Source organism: Astatotilapia calliptera, chromosome 13 (assembly GCF_900246225.1).
Source record: "Astatotilapia calliptera chromosome 13, fAstCal1.2, whole genome shotgun sequence".
NCBI classification, from domain to species: Eukaryota; Metazoa; Chordata; class Actinopteri; order Cichliformes; family Cichlidae; genus Astatotilapia; species Astatotilapia calliptera.
In genome coordinates this window covers 17989751-18013670 of record NC_039314.1, presented here as the reverse complement: position 1 = coordinate 18013670, position 23920 = coordinate 17989751, and the positions used below count along the sequence as shown (strand labels likewise).

General features: G+C 39.5%; 2 protein-coding genes across 5 annotated transcripts in view; one reads left to right on the top strand and one right to left on the bottom strand.

The window, feature by feature from the left end:
- Positions 1–13919, top strand: part of LOC113035181 (indoleamine 2,3-dioxygenase 2-like) — a 22898-nt gene extending 8979 nt beyond the window's left edge. For both annotated transcript variants that reach the window (XM_026190526.1, XM_026190524.1), the window contains one exon: positions 12735–13919. In XM_026190526.1, coding sequence (XP_026046311.1) covers positions 12735–12963 — 229 coding nt within the window. In that variant the 3' untranslated portion in view covers positions 12964–13919. The remainder of the gene's footprint in view (positions 1–12734) is intronic.
- Positions 894–23920, bottom strand: insyn2ab (inhibitory synaptic factor 2Ab). 3 transcript variants are annotated; one of them, XR_003274319.1, is made up of 6 exons: positions 23838–23920; positions 23471–23633; positions 15728–16874; positions 12669–12740; positions 2403–2852; positions 894–2246 (listed from the first exon to the last, which is right to left on the bottom strand). XR_003274319.1 is itself a non-coding variant. In XM_026190523.1 (5 exons), exons 3-5 carry the CDS (start codon positions 16867–16869, stop codon positions 2669–2671), a joined length of 1398 nt encoding a protein of 465 aa, XP_026046308.1. In that variant the 5' UTR covers positions 16870–16874; positions 23471–23633; positions 23838–23920; the 3' UTR covers positions 894–2668. The 3 variants fall into 3 exon arrangements, 1 of the variants encoding a protein (XP_026046308.1); XR_003274320.1 differs by having other exon boundaries at positions 23471–23920; XM_026190523.1 differs by having other exon boundaries at positions 894–2852.

Genomic DNA, 23920 nt, shown 5'->3' with positions numbered 1-23920 from the left:
AACGGAGACGAAGACAACAGACGATGAGGACAGGGAGGAACAGGGGTTTAAATGCACCAAGGAGACAGTCAGAGGGAACTCGGGACAACTGGAGACATTTAAGGATGCAGGGACTGACAGACACAGGGAAGATGTCTCATCGTGACGAGTAAAGTTTATCTTGCCTGGCTGGGCAGCTCTTTGGGTGTTCAGCACCCCCAAAGCTCTGATCCTAGAATCGCCCCTGTCTCCCACTTCAACCACTGGTCAGCTGGTTTGTTTGTAGTTGCGGGAGGGTCCTGGCAGTGGCTTGGTAAAATTGTTTGCAATGAGATATTCCATGCAGCACTGAAAATGATTGAAAACCTGCAATTCCTTGGGTTACTATAAATTACTGTGTTTGCCTGTTATTTGCATGGAAGACATTGACCTTTCAGCAAAGACTTGGAAGCTACTTGCTAAACAGTAGTGAAACAGTGAACCCAAACCAGAAGAGACCTTTACCTTCAAAGTGAAGTTTGAGTCTTTTGAAACATGTTGGTTTTAGCAGAAAATCGCAACTTGTACTTAGAGGGTGAAAATCCTCTGTATCTGGTTTGCATCACAGTTTTTCAGGTTTCACTGCCATTTGGTGGGTAGTCAGCAAGTGTTTACAGACAAGTTGACCTCTTGGAGCAAACTGTGGGCAACCATGGCTAAGAACCAAAGCAATGGCGATGAGGGTTTTAACTCAGAAACCTCTGGCAGCCTCTTGCCAACTGGTTAGGGGAATACACATTTTTCCTAGCGACCGGAGGTTGCCAGGGGGTTGCCAACTGGTCTCTAGGCCTGTGTGAGTGAAGCCACAGAACGGTTAGGGCTAGGGTAACCATCTAACATTTAAAAGACATACAGTAAGAGAACACTGAATCACCTTCATTTGAAAATGTTTTAATTATGATGTAGAAACAGTAGAAAAATGCATAATATTGCACATAATCACTAAATTGCACTTTTCCAAGGTACAGATCTTTGCATGGAGATTGTTGACCTGAATAATGTAATCTACAGTGTAATCTAACAATGGGAGGCCAGTGTGAGTCTTCCTGACAATTCTTGTACAATTCCATTCAATTATTTACATGACAGCTGCTGTTATGAAGTGACTAGAGAAATTTAATAAATGCCTGCTTTATAAAAGCGTGCAAGTTTAGTGTCATTGCTACATCATCGGTGTTTTATTTCTGTTTTTTTCCCCTAGTTGACCAAAGCTGGTGGACACAAGTCTTTTCTGCTGTAAGATTGCTACCATTACTTCTTTAGCACTGTATATAGCCCTTCTGCTCTTGCTGCAAGTTCAGTGCACAGTTGTTTGTGTGGGTTGGCGGACATGTGTTTGGCGTTCAAAAGTTTTTTTTTTCCCATTTTACTAAATTGATGAGGATAAATAAATGTTACAAAACAACAGTTGGATTGTTAAAGTAGCTAACTGGACATGAGACAAGTGGCTTAAAATGTATTTGTTTCAAGATTTCACATCTTTGCTGTGACTGAGAGCCAAGACAAACTCTTGGACTCAAGAGAAATGTCAAAATAGCTTTTACTTTCTGTCTGAACTGTTAAACAAAACAAGCCAATAAAGAAATACTCAAAATAAAAAGCAAACAGTGTTATCATAGAAAATACTCTGCCATACAAGTAGTCAAAACATTATATATGCTGTTTAAAAAAATCTAACCCAGAATACTGTATTTTTTATCTATTGTACCTGCTTCAAGAGGAGCGGCCCAAACATACATATTTTTAAAAATTCATTTCACAGTACTTTGCTATAAAGATGAAGATATTCCAAAGTATACACTCTGAATATTTCGTGTCACTCCAAGAACAGAAAATGACAGAATGACTAAAGCAAAGATGGTCAGTTGCACCATAAGCTTAATAAAAAGCTACAAAAGAGAGAAAGAGATAAAGGTGTTACAATAAGAGGAAGGACAAGGAGGAGTTATTAGCAAAGGCAAGGAGATGTTCTGTCAGACAAACAAATTACACAGTATGCTAACAGATAAGGAGGAACAGGAGGGGATAGTAGGGGTTATAAGAACAGCGCTGACATAAAGTCATATAGCGTTTCAGTCTTTTACACATGCTTCTCTCAAAAGTCAAATGTTTGTGCTTTCAGGAAGTGGGGGTGGGGGATGGGGGGCTGATGTCCGTTTAAAGATTAGAGCTTCACCCATTAAAAGACCCTCCACATGGCTCCTCCTCTTGTTGCCAAGCAATATACTCTAAGGGGAAAAGACCAAAGTGCATTGCATTCATTGGAAGGTGAAACAAAGAGATTTCAATATAAAGTGAGAGGTGCATTGAGCCAGTACGTGAATAACGGCCATTTTTACACAGATTTTAAAAATATATGCGCAAAAATGTATGTCAAAGCTCACCTAGTTTTTGCAGATGTGTGTCGATCCTGTCCAGCAAACATGCCAGAAAAGGTAAGACTGAATCTAAAATGTTTTTATTTTTTATTTTTTTGGTCTTAAGTCCCCAGGTGACATGGTGTGGAATCTCAACACAGAACCTTAAATCACGTGGTTTCCATTCCCATGTGTTGATTACCCCATCTGAATATTCCTTCAGCAATTTTGAGAATAACAGGGGTATTAACGTGCCCAAGAAAATGGTCGTTTCCAAAGGCTTCAGGTTTTATTTAGAGGAACCATAGTTTCCATCGAGCATGCTTTTTGGATTCTGTCTTCGACTTGCGTTTCGGAGTAGATGTGAAAACTTCATTGGAGTAAGGCAGAGCAGGGCACTGTTGGCTGTCCAGGGGACAAAGTCTCTTCATCAGAGGCTGTAGCTTGTCCTCCTGCAGCTTAAAGTCCAGCTCGACACTGTAACACAAGCATATCAGGTAGAATTACGAAATATTTCAGTTTATTTATTGTAATTCTTCACTTAAAGTAATGCTAGAAAAAATCATCTGTTCCATTTAAAAAGTTAGTGGTCTGTAAGTTGTGTGGCTATAATATTTATGACTCAGGTTTTGACTTATTTTTTTATGTTAGTAATCCATAAAAATCCACGGCCAGATGGAGGCAGGGAGGGAGGCCGAGGTTCAAATGCACTGACAGACACCCTGGCAGCACATATTAGTTGCGGCACATATCCATATTTCTGAGACGACTCTGAGTAATAGAGTTCCTCTACTTCATCTTTGCATTTTTTAATGCATACAGTCAAAGGGCTTTTAGATTATATTGGAATGAATAGATTATATTGGAATAATAAAAAAAAAAGAGACGGAATGTGGGTTGCTCCTGACATCAGACTTTCACATCCGCAAGTGTAATCCCAGGCCGGTCATCGTCTGATTTCGTTCCGACACCATAGTTCAACCCTCTCTCTGATTAAATCTCTCAGGCCTGAGAGGAATGTGGGGATTAATCCCATCCAAATGAAACCACTGAGAGGCCAAGCAGACCCTGATTAACTGCATGTATTCAAGCAGGAGATAAATGCACCATTATACGCCATCTCCTTTCACTTCATTGCTATTGATTTGTAGAGGGCATGTATTTATTCTTAGGGCATGCGATAAATTCTGAAGGCATCATAGTTAAAATCAAAGATAATTAATCTCTGTACCTGCGACAGTGATACTCTGCAGCAACCCTTACCTGGTAATCGAATGTTAAATTGCTTTTTGGTTTGGAGTTTCTTTTTTTATTCATCCTCATTTTCTTTTATCGCTAAAATTGCTCAACACGCTGCTTTTAAAAGACTCAGGGAATACTACGACTTACAAAGCTCATTCATGTCAAAGTAAAGAGGATTATTGGGTGAGAGAACTAGAGCTGCCAAAGGAGATGACATCCGACAAGTCAAGGTCAAACATGAGGTCCATTCCTTGTCTGCATGCAGAGAAACTGACGGTAAGGTGCAAAGCCTGGCCCAATTTGGTAAGCGCTTTGATGGGCAGTGTAATTAGTTGCCTAAAGGATATGCTCTACTCATATTGACATAATGAATCCTGGGAACTGTCCTTACCCTTAAGATAAGTGTCAGTTATGAACAGTGCTCTATTAAAGCCTTCAGGGGGAGAAACTGGATGGATGTCTGGATAGTAGTTTGGCAGGTCTGAACTTCCAATGAATCAATATGTTAAATTTAATGAAAAGCAAGCAATAAGGAGTTTCTAAAATCTAACATCATTATTAATACCAAAAATATATTTTTAAGCATGTGCTCTCTTAGTTGCACTTTTTCTTATTTCCACTGGAAACGAAAGCTAGCAATTGCAGGTCTCCAAAATACTGAGTCCCTCACAAAGGGAAGACTATCCTCTATCTTTCTAAAACTGCTGCTTCTAGCAGTATGCGATGAGCATCTCTTATTTATATCATCCATTGTTTCGTTTCCTCTCTGTTATCTCTATTTGTATCTTTTGTTTTATGTTAAAAACTTTTACAAGTGCTGTTTAAATAATGTTGACTTGACAGAAAGCAGAGCAGAACAGCGAAACACAGAATCGCCTCAGAAATTATTAAACAATTAATCACTTGGCAGATCACTACAATTACTGCACGCTGTGGACAAATGCCTCTATGGGAAGCCAGAGGCAGCGCCGTACGATGCGGGTGGCACTGGGGAGCAGGTGCTTCAGCAAACAAAAAGCCCTATATCTAAGATCATCTCTGTACACAACAGATTGAAGCGGCTGGAGACAGGGAAGCTTTTCTAGGGCATTCACCAAAGCAGATTAATCATCTCTTTAGCTATGCAGTGTGAGTAGCTGTTGCTCTGATCAGTGGCGAGCAGTTTGTTTGTCTGCGGTCGTGGTGTGCTGAGCACCATTCAATGATTGTTGCTCCTGGGAGGGATACTGCAGCCGTGAGATGTCTTTTTAGCATAGCACAGTCTATTCATTCAGCAGTGTACACCTGCTTGCTTCTATTCTCTGTTCTTTCTGCTGCTGGCACCTTTCAATGTAAAGTCATTTCCCCTCCTATGATTTCCCCTTCGGCCATTCACAGTTCAAACTCTCCACTTGACAAAATGAGCGGTTCAGGCCCAGCAGTGTAACATCCTCAGAACTGCATGATGGGGCATCATAGATAAATCACCAGAGAATGACAGTCATTTCCTCTGCTGACAGGCAACAGTTGAAGCAGAAACTAACTTCCCACAGGTTTACTACAGTAAATGACATGTAGAAAGTCTCTCCCTGTCATGTATATCGGAAATAAAAGCCTCTGCTGTTGTGCTACACTGTTTTCTGCTTCAAAGATGCATGGAAAAATAAAAAAAAACAATCTAATTAATGAGCATAGAACAGGCAATCTTGACAATTGTTCAACAAAACAACCACAGCTCCGCTATCTCAGCATGGGACACAAGTGCTAATTAGCTCCTTGCGTCTCATCATATTGAACTGCAGTTGCTTTTTCCTGAACTTAACTGTTCTTCAAAGTCATTGTTAGTTCCAAATTGGAAACACTACATTATATACTTTTGTTTCAAATGCTGGGTCTTAGTCAACACAGCGGTGGCAGGAATAGAAGCTGTTAATGCTTTGATCTGAGCATGTTTTTTCTGATATGGGCTTCCTGCTGTAGTCTAGGTTGACTCAGTGGTAGGCCTCATATAATTTGCAACTGATGCTCTTGTAAATCCTCTTTGAACACACGCAGGTAAGTATAGCAAGAAAATATAAAGCGTTGAAGCTGTCTGCATCTCTGAGTTGAGTTATTTTTGTTGTGTAAAGGCTTCATGTTTTTGATTCTCTGTGGTATTTCCTTGAATGAAGAGTTAATAAAGAGGACAACAAAAGGCTATCTGAGCTAGCAAACCTGCTAACTGCTAGTAGCTAGGTATCCATTCATCTTCTTCCCTCTATCCAATTCAAGGTCACAGGAATGCTGGAACCTATCCCAGTGAAAGGCGGGGTACACCCTAAACAGGTCGCTACTGTAGTGCAGAGCTAACAGCCATTCACACTCACGTTCACAGGCTGCTAAAGTTGTGGGAGGAAGCCGGAATACCCAAAGAGAACAGAGACACAGGGAAGTCCACAGGCCCCAGCTGATTGGTGGATTCAAACTGAAGCCCTTCTTGCTATAAGGGAACGTGCTAACCACTGCAACACTGTACTGCCCAAGCTACGATACCACACAGCTAATAAGCTATCATAGTGTCCTCCATTTTGGACCTGTTCAAAACATGCTGCTTTCCAAATTTCCAACGGTGCGATTGCTATAAAACAGACAAACACACACGTATAGATATACACACACAGAAAGAAATAATTAGTTGATATCCTGCCCTAATTTGTAAGTTTGCTCACTTACAAAGAAATGTACTACATTATGGTAGTTTGATTTTAATAAAGAGACAAGCCTGTAATTGTTTTGTCTATAGACATAGCCTCTCTAGCGTTTCTTTACTTGCCTTTACTTGCCATATATATATATATATATATATATATATATATATATATATATATATATATATATACATACATACATACATACATACATACATACGCCATCTTTGTTGCAGTGATAAGTAAGATGCGGCATTATACAAAGAGTGGGAGAGCGAGAGCTGAAGCCTAGATAAGATGCACAGATTGACTACCTCATCTCAGCATCCACTAGAGTGGTTGAATTTATTGGATGCGTTGGATATGCTGCAGCACTCTGAGCTCAAGCATTTCAGCGGCTGATAATCCAGGTTTCACTTCCAGCACACAGTTACTAGTTTTCTAAATTTGAGGGGTAATTGGTCCCAACTTGCTGTTCTTGCCTGGTTTTAATTTTCCTCACTGTACCCAAGCCTTTCTTATCAAAGTGTCACATAGAGTAGTTTGTCCGGCATCGTGATTGCAGTTGTTTTAGCAGCAGATTAACTCAGCAGATTAAAAAACAGGGATGCTGTGATGGGATCATTCAGCCGTTTGAATAATGAGGTAGTTTGAGGAGACAAGGCAAAATACACTTGAAGGTAAAGAATAAAGGGATAAAGAAAACAATACTGTCTTTGAAAATTTGAGCTTTCCTGGTTAACAATAAATACTATTGCAGAATGACATAGTTCCCCAATACCTGCCTTCAAACTATAGTTCTGCACCAGAACTAACCAAGTTAGATTAACCAAAAAACAACAACAAACAAACTAAATGTAATGATATAGTGCACAGATGAAATGATAATCTTCCGTTTTACCGTCACTCTGCAGAGTGCATCATCATTGCAGCTTTATTACCATATACTGCTTGCTTTGGTTTACTGACAATAGGCTGAAGACAATGTTTTTGCCATTTAATTTTTCTTAGAGTTTGTTAATTAAGCCAAGTTGCTTCGCTGACATATAGAAATGCCACAACTTTGTCTTATCGAGATACCATCAGTGAACTAAAAAAGAGAAATTGTGCTCTACAGTTCAAATTGCTCTTCTATGCAGATGCCTTCCTGCTTCACACTTAGATACTCGGGCTGCATAATGGACCAAATTTTAATCTTGATCACGATTTTAGCTTCCCACAATTAAATGAGCATGATCAAGCGATATTTAAAATGCTGCTGCTCTGCCAATTAAAATGCAATGCAAAAGCAAATCAAGTTCTTCCTAAATCACTGCCTGACCATGTGTCTTTATGTGTCAGTCACAGGAGATGCCTTCACTGCGCAGCTTGAAGATTCCTGGACTAGCCTGGGAGACTAGTCTGTAGTTAAAATGAATGAAAAGGCCTGTCTAGTCGATAAAGAAACAAATCGACATACACACTGCAGTATAAAGGCTTTACCACAAGAGATCACCTGTAATACCATACATACACTCACATCTGTTCAGCTGGGTGCTAATGATAAAAAGTGAAGCCAGAATAATAATCATAATAACAAGCCCTCACTTGGCAGCAACTCAATGCAATTAGGCAAGTAGACACGATCAAGACAGCCTGCTTAAATTCAAACCGAGCATCAGAATCAGGAAGAAAGGTGATTTACGTGACTTTGAACATGCCACAGTTCTTGGTACCTGAATGGCTGGTCTGAGTATTTGAGAAACTGCTAATCTACTGGGACATTTCATCTTCAATGTTTACAGAGAATGGTCTAAAAAAGAAAAACTAGTTTGTCTAGTGAGAAACCCAAATACTTTAAGCTGATAGGAAGGCAACAGTAACAGCTTGTTCCAAGTTTTCAGCAAAACACCTCTGAATGCATCACTGAATTTGTCACATTGAACTTTGATAGGGTACAATAGCAACAGACCATAGTGGTGCCATTTCTGTCAGTGTAAAAGAAGAAACTGAGGCTACAATTTCACAAGATCACCTAAACTTGGCAAGAGGGATAAAAAAACATTTCCTTGTCTGATGAGTCTTGATTTCTGCTCTGACATTTGGATGATGTGATCAGAGTCTTGCATAAACAACATGAAAACAGGGATCAACCCTGCCTAATATCTATTTTTTTAGACTTGCGCTTTTGGTGTAATCGTTTTTTTGATATTTTCTTGGCACACTTTGGGCCACTTTTACCTGCAAGCATCGTTTAAATGCCACTGCCTGCCTCGCTGACCATGTCCATCCCTTTATGACAACAGTATATCATCTTCTGATGGCTGCTTCCAGGAGGATAACTCATCCTATCAAAAAGCTCATATCATCTGAAACTGATTTCTTGAACATGACGATGAGTTCACTGTGATGGCCTCCACAGACATCACATCTTTGTCCAAAAGAACACATTTGGGATGTGGTTGAACAGGAGATTCCATTCATGCATGTGCAGCTGACATATCTGCAGCATCTGTGTGATGCTTTCATGTCAACATGGGCCAAAATCTCTGACTGTGTTTTTAGCAAATTGTTGAATCTATCCCAAAAGAATAAAGGGAGCTCTGAAAGCAAAAGCAGGTCAAACCTGTTACTAGAAGTGTAACTAATAAAGTGTCTGGTTAGTGTATGTACCTAGAAGGATGAACAAAAGATGATATATGTTTACAAATCTGTCTTTGTCTCAGTTCACATCTTGAATGAGTCCATGATGCGTTCTTCATCATAATATGGCAAAATTCATATACATCTTTACATTTATAGACTTGTAGTAATGATCTATTAATAGAATAATAGAAATGACAGATCTATACTACTCTCTGTAAACCTCTTAAAACCAGAGGATGTTCAATTATTTAGCATTTATTGTTTTTCCCGTACGTTCCATGTAGGATTTATGGGGTGAAGTCTATGGACTAGCTTAGACAACTTCAGCTTCATTTCTCTTCGCACAGACTTATATGCCTCAACCTATCCCACCATCTGCTATTTCAACCCCTCCACCACCCGAATATCTATCTGTAGGCTCCAGGGGATGTTTGCTTATAACTCTCTAGTCTGAATGTGTCTGAATAGAGGGAGAGATAGAGATGAGCTTAGATGCCAAACTCTGTTTTCGCTACTTAATTTTAAATATAAGTTGTCTCACTAAAATTTAAAGATTATGGAACTGTAACTGGAGGGTGAAGGTATATATTACTTATATTATTTGATTATATGTTACTTTGTCAGCAATGTTACTATTGCTAGTATTGTGAATATGCCAGTATTGCAAAGTGCTAAAACACGAAGAACAAATACAAACATCGTTTGAGGGAAATAGTGACTTTGGCATTCATTTAGTGATAAAAGGAGATATAAACTTCAGAAATTTAAATTGTTATTAAAGATCACCAATAACTAACTAATTTAATCTGACAGTAAACTGGTTTTTCATTTTACTTGAACTAAATAATGACTGCATAGTGTAGTGGCTATAGAGTAATACAAGCCTTATTCATTCTATGTAATCCTGTCAGCCGCAGCACACAAAATTCAAGCTTAATTTAAAAACCGAAACAATAGGAGGATAGCACTTGTGTTTTCCTTGGCACCTAGATTTTCTGCAGATTTCCGGAAAGTATTTCCTAGAATAACTAAGAAGAGCCTTCCCAAAGAAGGAGAATCATAGAAAGAAAACATGAAGCAAGAGAGAGCTCCAGGGCTTGGCGGGGTTTACAAGACAATCAGCTGCCTGTATTTCTACTAGATCAGTATGAGACAAAATCTTCCTACTTATTAGCCTAATAAAACTGTTTTTAAATTACAAAATGATCCACACTTTCCAGGGTTTCTCATATTTACTGATTTTTTTTCTGAGGTTGTTTACTCCTCTCTTTGAAGAAAGATGACTCAGTTCTTTTTTCCTCTTCCATTTTCTAGCTCAGTGAAGTGCTTTAGACTAAGAGAGGGGTCTGAATTTGAGTGGAAAGAGGAAGAGGGCAGTGAAGTGTTTGGGGGAAGACAACAGTTCTTCTCTTACCAGCCAGTTGGGTCTTGTTTAATTTGATTTCTTTAGGTGCTATACAAATGCATGGATGAGTAGTGTGTGTCCTTCCCTGAAGACCATCTGTTTAAAAACTGCAAAAACTTAGCCTGGCATGCACAATCCCTTCCAGGATCAATAAATGAGACTGAAGGCTCCCTTCAGGTCAGATGTAATAAAGATAGCCTTAAAATTCTAACTGCTGACACCTATCAATTTACCAAACGTGTGAATGAAATTAAAGTCTAATAATCTGCTGAGAAATGGGGTTGAACTCAATTTTCTTTATGAAGTTCTTTTGGATTTGAATGACATTTTATTCTGTTCTCTATCAAGATACTCTTACTGCTTCAATAAAGTTGAAGCCAGTCCATGACTGATACTGTACCAGTATGTGTTTTTCTACCCAGGTATGCTTTAATTGTATTGGCAGGGTGTTTAGGATCCTTGTCTTGGTGAAAACTGAAATCGATGCCAATCAGGTGTTTTCCAGATGCTGTTGCGTGGGGGGTGAAATTTCTGACAGAACTTTTTTGTGTTCATAATTTTTATACTTCTGTAAGACCTGTCGTAAGACCTTGTGTAATTTGGCGCTCCCCAGCCTTTTATCGCTGTTTCCCTTTTATGCCTGTCAAACTGTGTCTTTTGACATTTTTTATACATTAAACTTAAGATATGGGAGCAAGCTGTGCGTTTTTGTGACAGGCCGCTACCAATAAAGTGCCTAAAGATAAAAATGTAAAATAGGGTTGTCTGTTATGTGTAGACACAACACTGGTATGTCCCTAGAGTTAGGTGCCTTTTTTATGTTTGAATGATTCACAGGTCAGGCAAAAATATATTCTTCTTAAGTACAAGAAATAGACTGAAAATGAACGAAAAAGCAAAGAAAAACTTCAAAACCTCTTTAGAAAGGCTGGAGAAGTGTTGTTCAAGACCACTGTATAGATATGAGGGGTGACTCTGGACTTTTGCAAAATGTTAGATATGATAATTTGAATGAAATATAAATCTGCAATTGCACAAGCAATATCTTGTGTTTTTATCAAATGTTAAGCATATGCAAACTGGTGATGTGAATGTGATACTGTTGAATGCCAGTCCAGAACTAATGTGTTTTTTTTAAAGGGCCTTTTTGTTGTTGTTTGTTATTTTTCTTCCTCTAGTAGCCTACATGTAACTAAGTTCCTGTTTTTAGGTCCTGTCACCACAGTCCGGGCCAACTTGACACAATGCACTCTTCAAATAAGCAGAGTTGGTATGATTTTGCAGGAAATGTTACACAAAGAGAAAATCCGGTCCAAGGCAGTGTTAATTCTTTGTCCAAATCACTTTCAAATATTCCTGGTGTTGTAAATATCAGGAACATATTCAAAATAATTCAGAAGATCAGTGGAGTATAAATGGGCTACCAACATTATCTTATGTATAGAGTCTATTGTCCAAAAGGGGAAGTATGAAGCAGAAGTGGGAAGGAACATTTCCATATGGCAACAAACTTTTATATATATATATATTTTTAAAAAAAGGTAAAGTTGAAATCTGCAAAAAATGTGATGGTGTTTTTTTTCGTTTGTTTGTTTTTTAAGCTTCTTTGACTCATGCCTATATGAAAAAAACTGGGAGGTCTCAGAGGTCAGTGTGTTTTCTGGGGATAAGAGCATTTTCCAAACACTTTCATGTTTCACAATTTTGGAGAACAAGGTAACAGCGAGTTGTAGCAGTAGACACTTTTAGATAGAAGTGACAAATGGCACGAGTGGATTTTCCTCATGCTTCTGAGACATTTTTTTTACCCTTAGAACGTATGAGAATACATACACTTTGGACTCGGAAGAAAGCATTCGGAGTTTCCAAGTATGTTTTATTTGAGCTCCTCACATACTCTGTGATGGGATCACAGTATTTCCTACTTTATATACAACTCACTTCCCACTGTTGTGTATTGTTACTCATTCTGTCATACCAACTCGTATATTTCCCAGAAACCTCTGCAAATAATATTGGAGCCATCATCCACTGTATTGTAAAACAAAGCAACACCCAATACACAGCACTGTCAGCGGTATTACATCTGTACTTCTTCCGTGACCTTGATGTGTATTTTATGATTCCTCTCTTCTGAATTCCATTTAATGTCACACCTAAAAGATTTGACTTTAACATTTTCAGTACTCTTCAGATTTTCTGCCTCAGTCAAACCACTCTAGATGCAATGTTGTGCATACAGTATATTTGATTTTGCATTTTCTGGACACTAATGCATGACTGCGCCAGATGAGTCTCGTAAGGACCCCTTTCAAATTGATTCAATGCGTTGTACAGACAGTGCAAGAAGCCCACCTGTAAATGATGCAGGCGCTGTTTCGACAAGTGTCACAATTTGCTGTGTCTTGTCCTGTTCGGTAGGAGAGCCTGTGAAGGGAGAGATGGAAAGATATACGTGAGCTCCAGTGACAGGCTTCGCCTTCATATTTCAACACCTGTGGGCATCGGCTATCACACAGATTTGCTCAGGTTTGTTTTCACTCAGGGTTGCTCTTTGCTAACAGTTGAAAATGCAGCGGGGATTTTGATCCTGCAGTTCTCTCAGATTTGGCTACGTAATCAAGCGTGTAGACTTGCTGATTTAACATAATAGGATTACCTTGCTTTGCCATGACATACTTTGAATTGTCTATAGGCAATAGGAGGAAACAACTAAATGCAGCTCTTGTGTAATAAAAAAAATCAATATCTTTACATTATGTGCTACAGCACACAGTACATCTTTCCCATAAAGGTCAACTTGTTACAGACACACTTTTTCAAAATGCAATAAACAGCACTGTATCTGCACCGTTTGTGGCTGAGGTGTATTGCCCCCAGGCTGTGTTGTCTGTTGTTTTTATGTTGGAAGCCCTCTGCAAACACCAGCTGCAAGCCAGGTGGCACATAAGGCTCATACAAAATGTGCACATGCTAAAGAGGACACACTAAATATCCAATGACTTTTGTTAGTGTGGCGTTCTCTGACTTTCATTAGTTTCTGTTTCATCATTTGAGTTTAGATGAGCATGCAGGTGGGCTTTTTGTTATTGGCAATATGTCGCTGAATAGACTGTTGGACCGCGTGGGATGGGAATGATAGGATATTTTGTTTTCGAGCCACACATGTAATTGCTTGCTGTCACGCTAGCCCTTTGTACCTGATGGATGACACGGGGAAGAGCTGCACCTCAAATGTTCACCGTGACATGAAAGGTGACCTCATCGGAGGAGACAGAAGGGCTTCTTCATGGATCGAAAATGCTGATGGAAGCTCAAGGTCACTGAGTTCATCCATCCTGCCCTGTTCTCAAGTAAAGTCTCTTTGAACAGCTGTGAGCAAGGGCAGTAACTGACTACACAGAAAAAAGATCTACTCTAGTGCTACACTGCTGCCTAGGTTTTCATGTACTCCCATATCATTAAAAAGAGTTGCTTTAATAATAAAAGTGTATTAACCTAAATTTACAATCAGTGCATGTGCTCAGCACAACACCCCTTTTTGTATTCAGTGTCTAATGTTCACGCTTCACTGTTGTGATTCTGTATTAAACCACAGTGACACAGAAAAGATCTTCATAGATTTTTCATGGAAAAAACAAAAACAACCAAAAAAAACAAAAAAACCCGGCACCTTTGAAAGTCTTTCTTTAAGCCGACTGCTTGTTGGCACAGATTCACTGCTGTGTTGTTTGCCCACGTCAGCTGTCCTGGGATATGTCCTGGCCTCATCATTCTAGTTTCACTACACCCCCCTGCCTACGTGCCTGCTGCTCTGCCTGCCTGAGAAATGCATAACATGCGAACAGAAGCTTCACTAGGTCAAGCCACCATGTTTCAAATGCCACTTTTTATATACAGTGTTATTCTGTGTTCTACACACATCTTTGTGTGGAGAAATGAAAGTGTTTCCTGAACAAGGCTGGGGAAGTGACTTTCGGAACTGTATGAAGCCAGTAGACAAATATTATAACAGTTAGATTAATATAAGAGAAAAATACTGAGCTATATATTCTGACTGTTAATATGGGGTTTTTTGGTGTTTTTTTTTTTTTAGCACATTCATAAGTGTTTAACAATAAGCATCACATGTCACTGAGGTTAAGGTCTGGAAAACCATAAGAGAAGTGAAACATGTGGCATTGATGGGACTTCCTCTTCATAGGCTGTCATTGAAAAGTATCCAGAATAAACTGTGATATCATGAAAATTAAGAAGATGTGAAACAGATCACGGGGAAATGCATCAATCAAAGCTCCTACTGTACTTTTGCATATTTTTGGTTTATGTTTGGGATTGTCTCATGGAACAGATGACCCAGAGAAAGTAAAATCCCCTCCAAAAAAAAAAAAAATAATTTTTTTTTTGCCATAATGTTATTTCCAGAGTAAACCGTGAAGTCGCTTCTCAAAAACACTTTACTTTTGCTGAAAAGTAAATAAAAAGTGAGTAGATTATTCTAACACCTTGCTAAAACCACAAATGACATACAGTACAGGTTTAATAAAGAGCAGACATTGTGTTGGACATTATATATGCTGGTTAAAAAAGGGGGAAACTTTAAGTTGCTTTTTGGTTCAAGGAAGCATAACTGACACAAACAACACAAAATAAGGATAATAGTTTTGTGTCCCGTAACTGCACTTCTCTAATAACACTCGAGCACAATGCTGGAGCACAGCACAGTGAAATCACTACAGCAGGCACAGTTTTGTGAAGATGAAAGGCAACGTGTTATGAGGCTGTACTAATTGGGCCTTTAAAACCAAGCTCCTCAGAGTCACACCAGGGTGCCTTGTTCACCACTGGATGTGGATGAAACTTAAATACAATTTTCTTTGTGTTGTGATAGAGCACAGGTTTTTACAACTGTGCTGCTGTGAAAGTGACTGAAGGACTAATGACATTCCCATCAACTACAGTTGAACTTTCTGTTTAATGCCAAAAGTCAAGTGTTACCACACCTAAGAGTAGTGCAAGTTCATGCTTCCCAATAACACCGTTCACATTTCTTAAAAACACACCAGATATTGTTTTCCTCTCGTTTTTTACTTTTAAAATATTCAGAGATATATTGTTCTAGAAACCTCTTAGTCACATCCATATTTTTGAAGAAAATGTGCATTCACACTGATAGCTATTGCAAAATGTGATTCACCAAGATCTTGGGTGGCATAGTGTTGATAGTCAAAAAATTATGTGTGGAACACTGTAACCTCAATGGCTGTGCACTTGGCTACACATCAGATAGTGACTGACATCCAAACAGAAGGCAGTATAAGGATGATATACTTGATGATATACTATATAGGTTTCATGTGGAGCTTTCACAAACATTTCACAAACATTTTCACTGTAAACATTACTCTACTCACCCCTCTCTCTGAGCTTCACCTTTCTCCAGCTCCTGAATAACTCCAAGAAGGACCTTGATGGTCTCCTGGCTTGAACTGATGAGACTCTCCATGGCCTGCAGCTGTGCTTTGATATCCTTGTCTCCAGATAAGGTTATTATCTGCTGGCTGCTCCCGATGCCCGTGGCTCCTAGAGGAAAGCCCTCGTCACCCCCATGTGTTCGCTGGAGTTTAGAGGAGGCTGACACATGCCTTGTCCGACACTGCCCTTGCGACTTTAAAGAACATTTGGCACTATGGGGAAGTGTCTGAGACTGCTGCTCATTTAGCTGTGTATCCTTTTTCCGTTTACAGCTCACAGAGGGGCTTCCTAAAGACTCCACCTGTGTCAAAGAGTTCCATGCAACAGGGCCTGTGCCCTTTGGCTTGTCCTGCGAAAACTCTGAGTCAGCTAGCTGGCGCTTTGAGGAAGTGCCGGCATCCATGTCTTCTTTGGGTAATCCTTTGTGTTTGGTCCTTGTCCCACAAACCTTGTATTCTGGTTCACTTTTGGAAGGAGAGCTGGTAGGATGACCCTCTTCTGAGAAATGTGAGGGTCCGTCCACACAGTTGGCACTGGAAAGCAAATCCTCTGTATCACTGCTGTCATCAGTGTGGTGAAGCAGTGCTTTTGTCTGCCCCACAATCTTACCCTTGTACTTAGATGACTCCCCAGTAGGTTGTCCATCATCTCCTACTGCTTTTATGTCACTCAAAAATCCATTGTTTTGTCCTCTGTACTCTTCCACCAAAGCAGCATGTTTAAAGGTGTGTCCTTTTTTCCTTTCAAATGGGAAAGTCTTGTACCGTTTTGTAAGATCTGGTGAAGTCTGGACACCAGTACTCTTGGTCACGTTAGGAATAGATCGCCGGGCAGGCATTGTCATGTACTTTCTGTGGGTAACTTTACAGGAAATGGACCTGGAGCGTCTGGCACGATGCTCTTTCTGAGCTTCGCAGATATCCTTAAAACGCACTTGTAAAGCCTTGTTTCTTTTTTTCACCTGCTGTTTGCCAGATTCGGAGCCGGACTGTGCGTCAATGCTGTGTGAGGGAACTGTTTCTGAATCCGATTCATCTGAATTTGAGAGAACAACGCATTTGGTGTCCTCTTTGCTCACCATATTTCCTGAAACAGCCAAAACAGAAAAAGAGAGAGTGTGTGTTAATCTAGAGGAGACAATTTTTCACATGCGATGACTTTGATAAGATACTGTGGCAGATGGCCTAATGCCTTTCTCCTTTTTTGGAATATAACTTGTAAACCTCCATTAAAGTAACCCAAAACTGAGATTAAAATATTTATTTTTGCTATTTATTTTTTTAATAATAGAAAAAATTAGATAAGCGTATTTTAACTGTAACTAATAAGGACAACTTGAAAAAGACTCCAGTGATTCATGCATGATTCAATACATGTACAAACGGCTTGATATCTTTAAATAAATACAATGAGAACCAGCCAAATATATAGAGAAGAACTATAATACAGTGTTAAAAAGTACATATTTCCTGACAATTTTTCTGTAAAGTTTGCACTTGTAGTGTCTGTATTTCTCAGCATAATAAATAACAATCAAAGTGCTTAATTCATAAGATGCAGCTCATCTACCCGCTGCCATGCTGTACAGGTGATGCACCAATCTGCAACATAAATGTGTTAAACATGGAGGAAATCTGTAAAAATAAGAACAAAGATGATCATATTTCATCTGTATCTGATGACTCAAAAATGGTACTTTTTGTTCTTTTAATAACATTTTTAATATTATGTTTCCAAACACAACAGTGCTGTTGAAAAATCGAACAGGCCAGCGGTGCTCATCCAAAACTGATCCAGAATCTAAAATCAAACTCATTTAGGATACAAAATAACATTTACTTTGCACGTGCCATTTAGTTTTGCACCATCACGACTGAAGCTCGATTAAACTCTCGTTCCGTTGTGTTAATGTTTCTTAATCACACCTCATGCTAACACTTGCAGCCATGACAGTAGCATTTCATAAGCACGGTCCCCTGCCAACTGTTTGATAATTTGCTTCAAGAGACCTTTTTAGAATAATAATTGTGTTCACACTGCTCTCCTTGTTGCTGCTGCCATCATTCAATACTCTGTTTATTGCCTCTTCATTATATCAGTTGTCAGCCTAAATATACACCTCAAGCTAAAAGCACAGTTTTTCTGTTAACTTGATGTCTTACCGCAGTTTAGATGCCAGATCACTGACTTAGATCAGTAACCAAAATATCTGGTAGTTAGGCTAATGTGAAGGCTATGAAATACATTTTAAGTAAGCATCATTAATGTGTTTAGGTTTTGTTTGCTTCATATCAGCGTCAGCCTATAGGATTGCCGAGGCTGCTGTCTGCTACTGCTGCGCCATAGATTCACTTGGGAATGATAACTTTGAATTGCTGCTCTTATTTTTTTATCTTTTGCCTTTTGCTTTACAAATGCATGACACCCCTTTTATATGTCACTGATTTATGTAGCAGTGAAATGGAAATACTTTTATATGGGGTGTTTCAAGTGAAATCTGCTGCTAGTTCCTTGAAAAAGTATTTGAAATAAATATAAACATGAGACTCACATTGAGATGCTCATCTTTTTATTTTTTTTGTTTGCAAATACAATTATCATATTTTTATTCCTATTGGGAAGGCATTCCAATACAAACAAATGGGTTTGCATGACAGCTTGTTTTACTGTTCTTCATATCATAATTACATCTAAACGGCTGTTCTCTGCTTTGCACCGATGCACTCAGCCGCACTCGTTGCCAGCCTTATGCTTACCGTACATCCATGCACACACTCCTCCCGCTATCCACGCTATATAACATTTCATACAACATGTCATTGTGAGCTGCTGCTTTTATGTTGCTTGATAACATTCTCCCCACAACAGTTGGGGGTGTTTTGTTAAGGAATGGTCACAGAGTGGTTGGTGCTTAGCCCAGGGCTTATATATATTCCTCTTGTGGTCTGAGGTTGATACCAGAAGCAATGGTGACACAGCAGCTGTGGCCCACACATATTAAACTCTGCATTAATAGCTAGCGTTAGGCTCCTCCACCTGTATCCACCAGCAGGCTCTGAGTCTAAACTCTGTAGGGAGAAATTTATTATCGTCACTCCCTGGTTGCTGCTGTGCCAAGCGGAGTGACGAGGTCAGAGCCTAGAGATGCTCTGCGATCGTATCGGAAATCTCTTTCATGTGAGTCGTCCGTGTGAACTGACCTTCAGATTTTAATGTTTACAGATTGCTGTTTATCACAAATTTAGATTCAATTATATTACTTGAGCATATTTCTGAACGAAAATCACCTATATTAAGTGTGATCCTATAGCACACTATAGAGTGCTATAAAGTGCATATTTCCTAACTGGCTGTGTTAGCATATTGGTAATATTACATAGGGTTATGCAACAGTTTAATAACCTGAACTGAAATGATTGGTTTCCAGCTTTCGATCTGCATTTTTATGTGGTTTCAGGGTTTTTTTTTGTTTTTTGTTTTTGCAGTTCCTCAAAATAAATATTTACATCTCGTATCTGTAAAGTGACACTGAAAGAGTGTAATTAATCATTAATTCATAAGATGCATCTCATCTACCTGCTACCACACAAATGATGCACCGGCACTGTAGGCAGATCGATATTTAACTTTCAATTGCGTAACCTCATGCTGCGATACATCGTAACCTGTCTTGATCACACAGAGGAGCTCAAACTGAATTAAAAAACAAACAAACAACCAAATAAATACTACTCTTAATGCCAATCTCTGTGCAAATAAGACCAAATAAGACCAATATGATCAAGTAAAAATGACACATTTTCTGACTCATCTGTGATGAAACACATTTCACATCTAGAACATGAAATATATCAAGCAGCACAAGGAAATGAAATGATGTCTGATATGGCTGAAAGGAAACATCAGAATGAGCTAGTTAATCATTTTTATATGACAAGACAGCACGCGATAAATAAACTCCAATGAATCATTTATTACCACACAAAAGCCAGCTATTCATGGTGTTGCAGCTTCTCGGAAAGTAATCATGTTTTATCATTTAGCGACATTGTAAATCTATCAATGTGATTGTTGTGGTGGGGAAATTTATACTGAAGAGACATTTCCTTACTGTCAGTTTCACTACTCCCAAGAAATTTGTAAAACAAAAAGCATGGTTAGATTGGATTATTGTTCATTTCCCATTCGCAGCTGATCTACAACTACAGTTCATGTGGAGTTACAGTGACATAATGACCAAAAAAGTAATTACAAAAGATTGAATAACTCAGTGTAATATGACTAGCACACATACTTTCTAACGATGGAAAGAGTTTTCCATGTAAGTCGCTCCTGTATTTTATTTGCATGTACATGGGCATTTGTATATAGAATATAGATCTACTTAAACATCTATATGTGTGTGCTTGACTTTCATTCACTTGTCTGTGAGTGAAAGAACGAGAGACAGAGTGTGTGTGTGAGTGTTAGTGTATTTTGGCCTTGTTGTCACCTTTCAAAGAGAGGCCTTTGCCAGAATCCTAAGAGGCGCATACACACAGATGAACACCAAAGCAGAGAGAGACTGATAACACAAAGCACGAGGGCTTATTTCTTGGGACTTGTGCCATGTGCTTCACCTTGCTGAGTGTCCACTTTAACCTAACCCTCAGCTCTAACTGTTGGTGAAATGGAATATATTTAGAGGACACTATGTTTCATCTTGCTTCCTGTCAATGCTAGAAAACAATACATGCCAACAGCTCTTAGCGTCACTTTAGTCAGTGCGACGCTTTCGGTGCCAAACGAGGAAAAAGAAAGGCAAAAATAAATAAATAAAAGCAGGCAACGAGCTCAGTCTCATTGCACAAAAACAATATGGTCTGCTGTGTCATGAATTTACGCACAGTTGTTTTGGAGTATGGAGCAGATGAATTTTATTGGACGCTGGTATTTGTTCTGAAACATAGCTTAGTATGCACTTTGATTCGAGCGCGAGATGTTTGTCAGAGGCATTTCTACGGGAAAAAAAAAAGCATTTGTTCACAGCTGTTTCACATGGGCTCATGCTATTTCACACTCAGAAATACCAATCTCACACAGCTGAAAAGGTAATCACATCTGCAGGAAGTCTCTTATAAGTGCATACAATTTCTTATGCAGTCATGTAAGGCATGCTAAGGAGTTAAATGGTAATTCACATAAAGGGACTCTAGAAAAGCTCTTCAGTGACTTATTATTGTTGGAAGTCAGATACGCAGAGTGAAAGCGAGACGAAAGCCCTGCTGAGAGAGAGACTGTTGTCACACATGGATATATTCAAACAGCTGAAAGAGAATCTCCTTTTCCTCGTCATCTTCTTTCTCGTCCTCCTCGAAGCAAGCTATCTCTGCTAATGACCTGAGGTCCTTCCCTGATTTGGCCTCAGCTATCCAAAGGATTATGAATAATGCATTGACTCTAAAATTGCAAAAGTAATCCTCTGAAATCTCCTTATGTACCCTGGCAGACCATGTTGTCTGTTCCAATTGCCCTTCAGTTCTTCAACCTAAAATACTGCATGTATGAGAAAAAAAAAACTCAAAACAAAACTCACCTTTAGCTACACTAACATGATTGATTATCGTGATCACAATGCGGTAGAAACGTGACTGTTAATGAAGAATGTTGATAGGTGTTTGGATCCATTTTTCAGTGCAATAGTAGGCCTGCAACACTGCTGACTCATGATTTATGCCCCAACGCAAAGCAGAGAGAAAGAGACGGCTTTGCTCGGATCGCCTTACATCCTTGTCAGCCTGCATCAACACAATAATTACTGAAGTGCATCTGTGGGATATTTACATATGAGAACACTGTCTGGCCACTCTCATTAATGGTTGAGTAACTATCGTAGCCTCCTACTCTTCAAACATGAATTTACTGAACGCAACATAAACAGTGAATGCTCTTTGATGCTATGGCTCGTGATTTTACTAATGACTTCTAAAACACTGGAGTACTGCAAAGTAAATCCCCTGTTTTTGTTATAAGATGGGATTTTGCTGTGCTCATCATTCACTGTGTATTATACTGTGTGCGTCGTTACTGTGCAATGCATCCACTTTAAATGAGGAATTTTTACTCACTATTAGCATAAATTAAAGAGAATGACATTGCACCAGCTTTGCCTTAATAAGCACAATGTAAAGGGCGAGATGTCACCTCGCAGTCTTTCCCTTTGATAGTCCTTGAGGCTGTGTACAGGTTTTGCCTTTAGTTGGTCCACGCTCGAGTAATGCTTTCTCAATAGTCCTCTTCTTCCAGCAACATTGTAGGCCGCTTTGGTGGAATATATAGGCTCGTCCTCAGTTTTTGAAAGACATCCCAGCCCGTTTTGAGAGCATCACACACGCACACCATCTCATTCCTGCTGTCGTCCAGCTATCTGTATCTATACTGGCTGCAGGCTACACCTGTAAAAGTTTGCTTTATGACTTTATTGGCTTCAAAAATTTATCACTGTGAAGCACTTTCTGTTATAGACGAATAGCGTTTTTTAAAAAAAGCTCCCATCCCTTTATCTCTGAGAGCACGGGCTGTGAAATGGATCCTTGGGAAGAGGAAGTTTGAAGAGGGTGACATGAAGAAGGTCTTTTTTTTTGGCAATCACATGCTCTACTGCCAGGGTGGGCTTCTTCTTGTATGAAGGAATGGCAAAGTCCATCTTTCCCTTTGACAGTTAAATCTATAGTACATCTCCCTAATGAGTTCACTGATTAATAACTGGCTGGGATTTGGGCATACGTGTTTACTCAGGTAAACCTGATGATTAACTCAGGTGTCATGTACAAGACAACAAGTGAAAACGATGGTTAAATAGACAAGCTGCTTCTGTGCGGGGCGCCTTAAAGCCGTGCCATATCTACGTTTCCTGTGAATTCTGGTAGTCAAGGACTGACGTGTAGAAAATAGAGGGATAGAGAGAGAGGGGGGGCGGCTACGGCTGACACCAAATACAAGTGCAGCTCTGGATGTGATGCAGTACCCCAAGAGACTCCGAGATCACACATGTCCTTAGTCATGATAAGGCTGAATCCACCTTTCATCAAATTCAGCCTTGAGGAGGACATCAGTCGCCGCATATGAATTTCTTACATAGTTCGCATTACTTACAATAGGTGCTTTCTCGTAAATGATCATCATTCTGACAGGACAATATGCAATAGTCTTTACACTAGTCTATTAGTGAGCGCTCATCAATATTCCTCACTATCAAGCCCAGACAATTCCCAAGTACAGCAATCTCGATAATCAGCCTATGCCTCACTGGATAAATACTGCATGTCTGTCAGAGGCTGCAAAGATATGCATAATGATAAGTACATTAATCAAAGTCGAATTACATCACTATTCATCTTCATTTTCAGATGTGGAGAAAAACCTTTGACGTGTTCTCCTGATTAGTCATAAAACCTTGAAATGCTTGGATGCAGAAATGCCCCCTCCCTAATTTATCCATATCTAATGCATGCAGGGATATACACATGCATGCAACACAAGGACTTTAACCAATTTCTATCAGAATACGTGCATGCCTTTGACATTTTGATTTAGTAACATTTTTAAAAGGCAGACTAAATGAATCACCCACTTTTATCACAATACCTGTGAATGTGTGTGCAACTCAAAAAAAAAGAAAGAAAAAAAGAAGTAACTCTTACCTTGAGAAACAGATCAAAGGTGCAAAGGACAAGATAGCACAGATCCCCTGTAGATCCACTGCTCATCCATGTACTCAGTGGGTGCCAGGGTACCGTCCAGCCACTGGAGCAGCTCTCACAGGCTGCGGGAGTGCTGAGAGAGAGGCAGCCGGTGCAGTGACAGCTGGAGTAGTTGTGGCACATCCGGCAAAGATTCAGGTTATAGGGATAGAAGAGGGAAAGAAGCAGACAGACATTGCCTCAAAACCTGATCGGGTCCTCACTGACACCCCCCTCCTGGCTTTTACACCGATCTCTCCCCCTCTTCTCCCTCATACACCTCATTCAAGCATCACTGACACTCGTTTGCTCTTGTCCCTGCACTCACCGGGAACAGGCACTCACACACGCAGCGGAGATCTCCATCTCGCAGTGCTGCTGCTGCTGCTGCTGCTGCTGCAATCCCTGTGC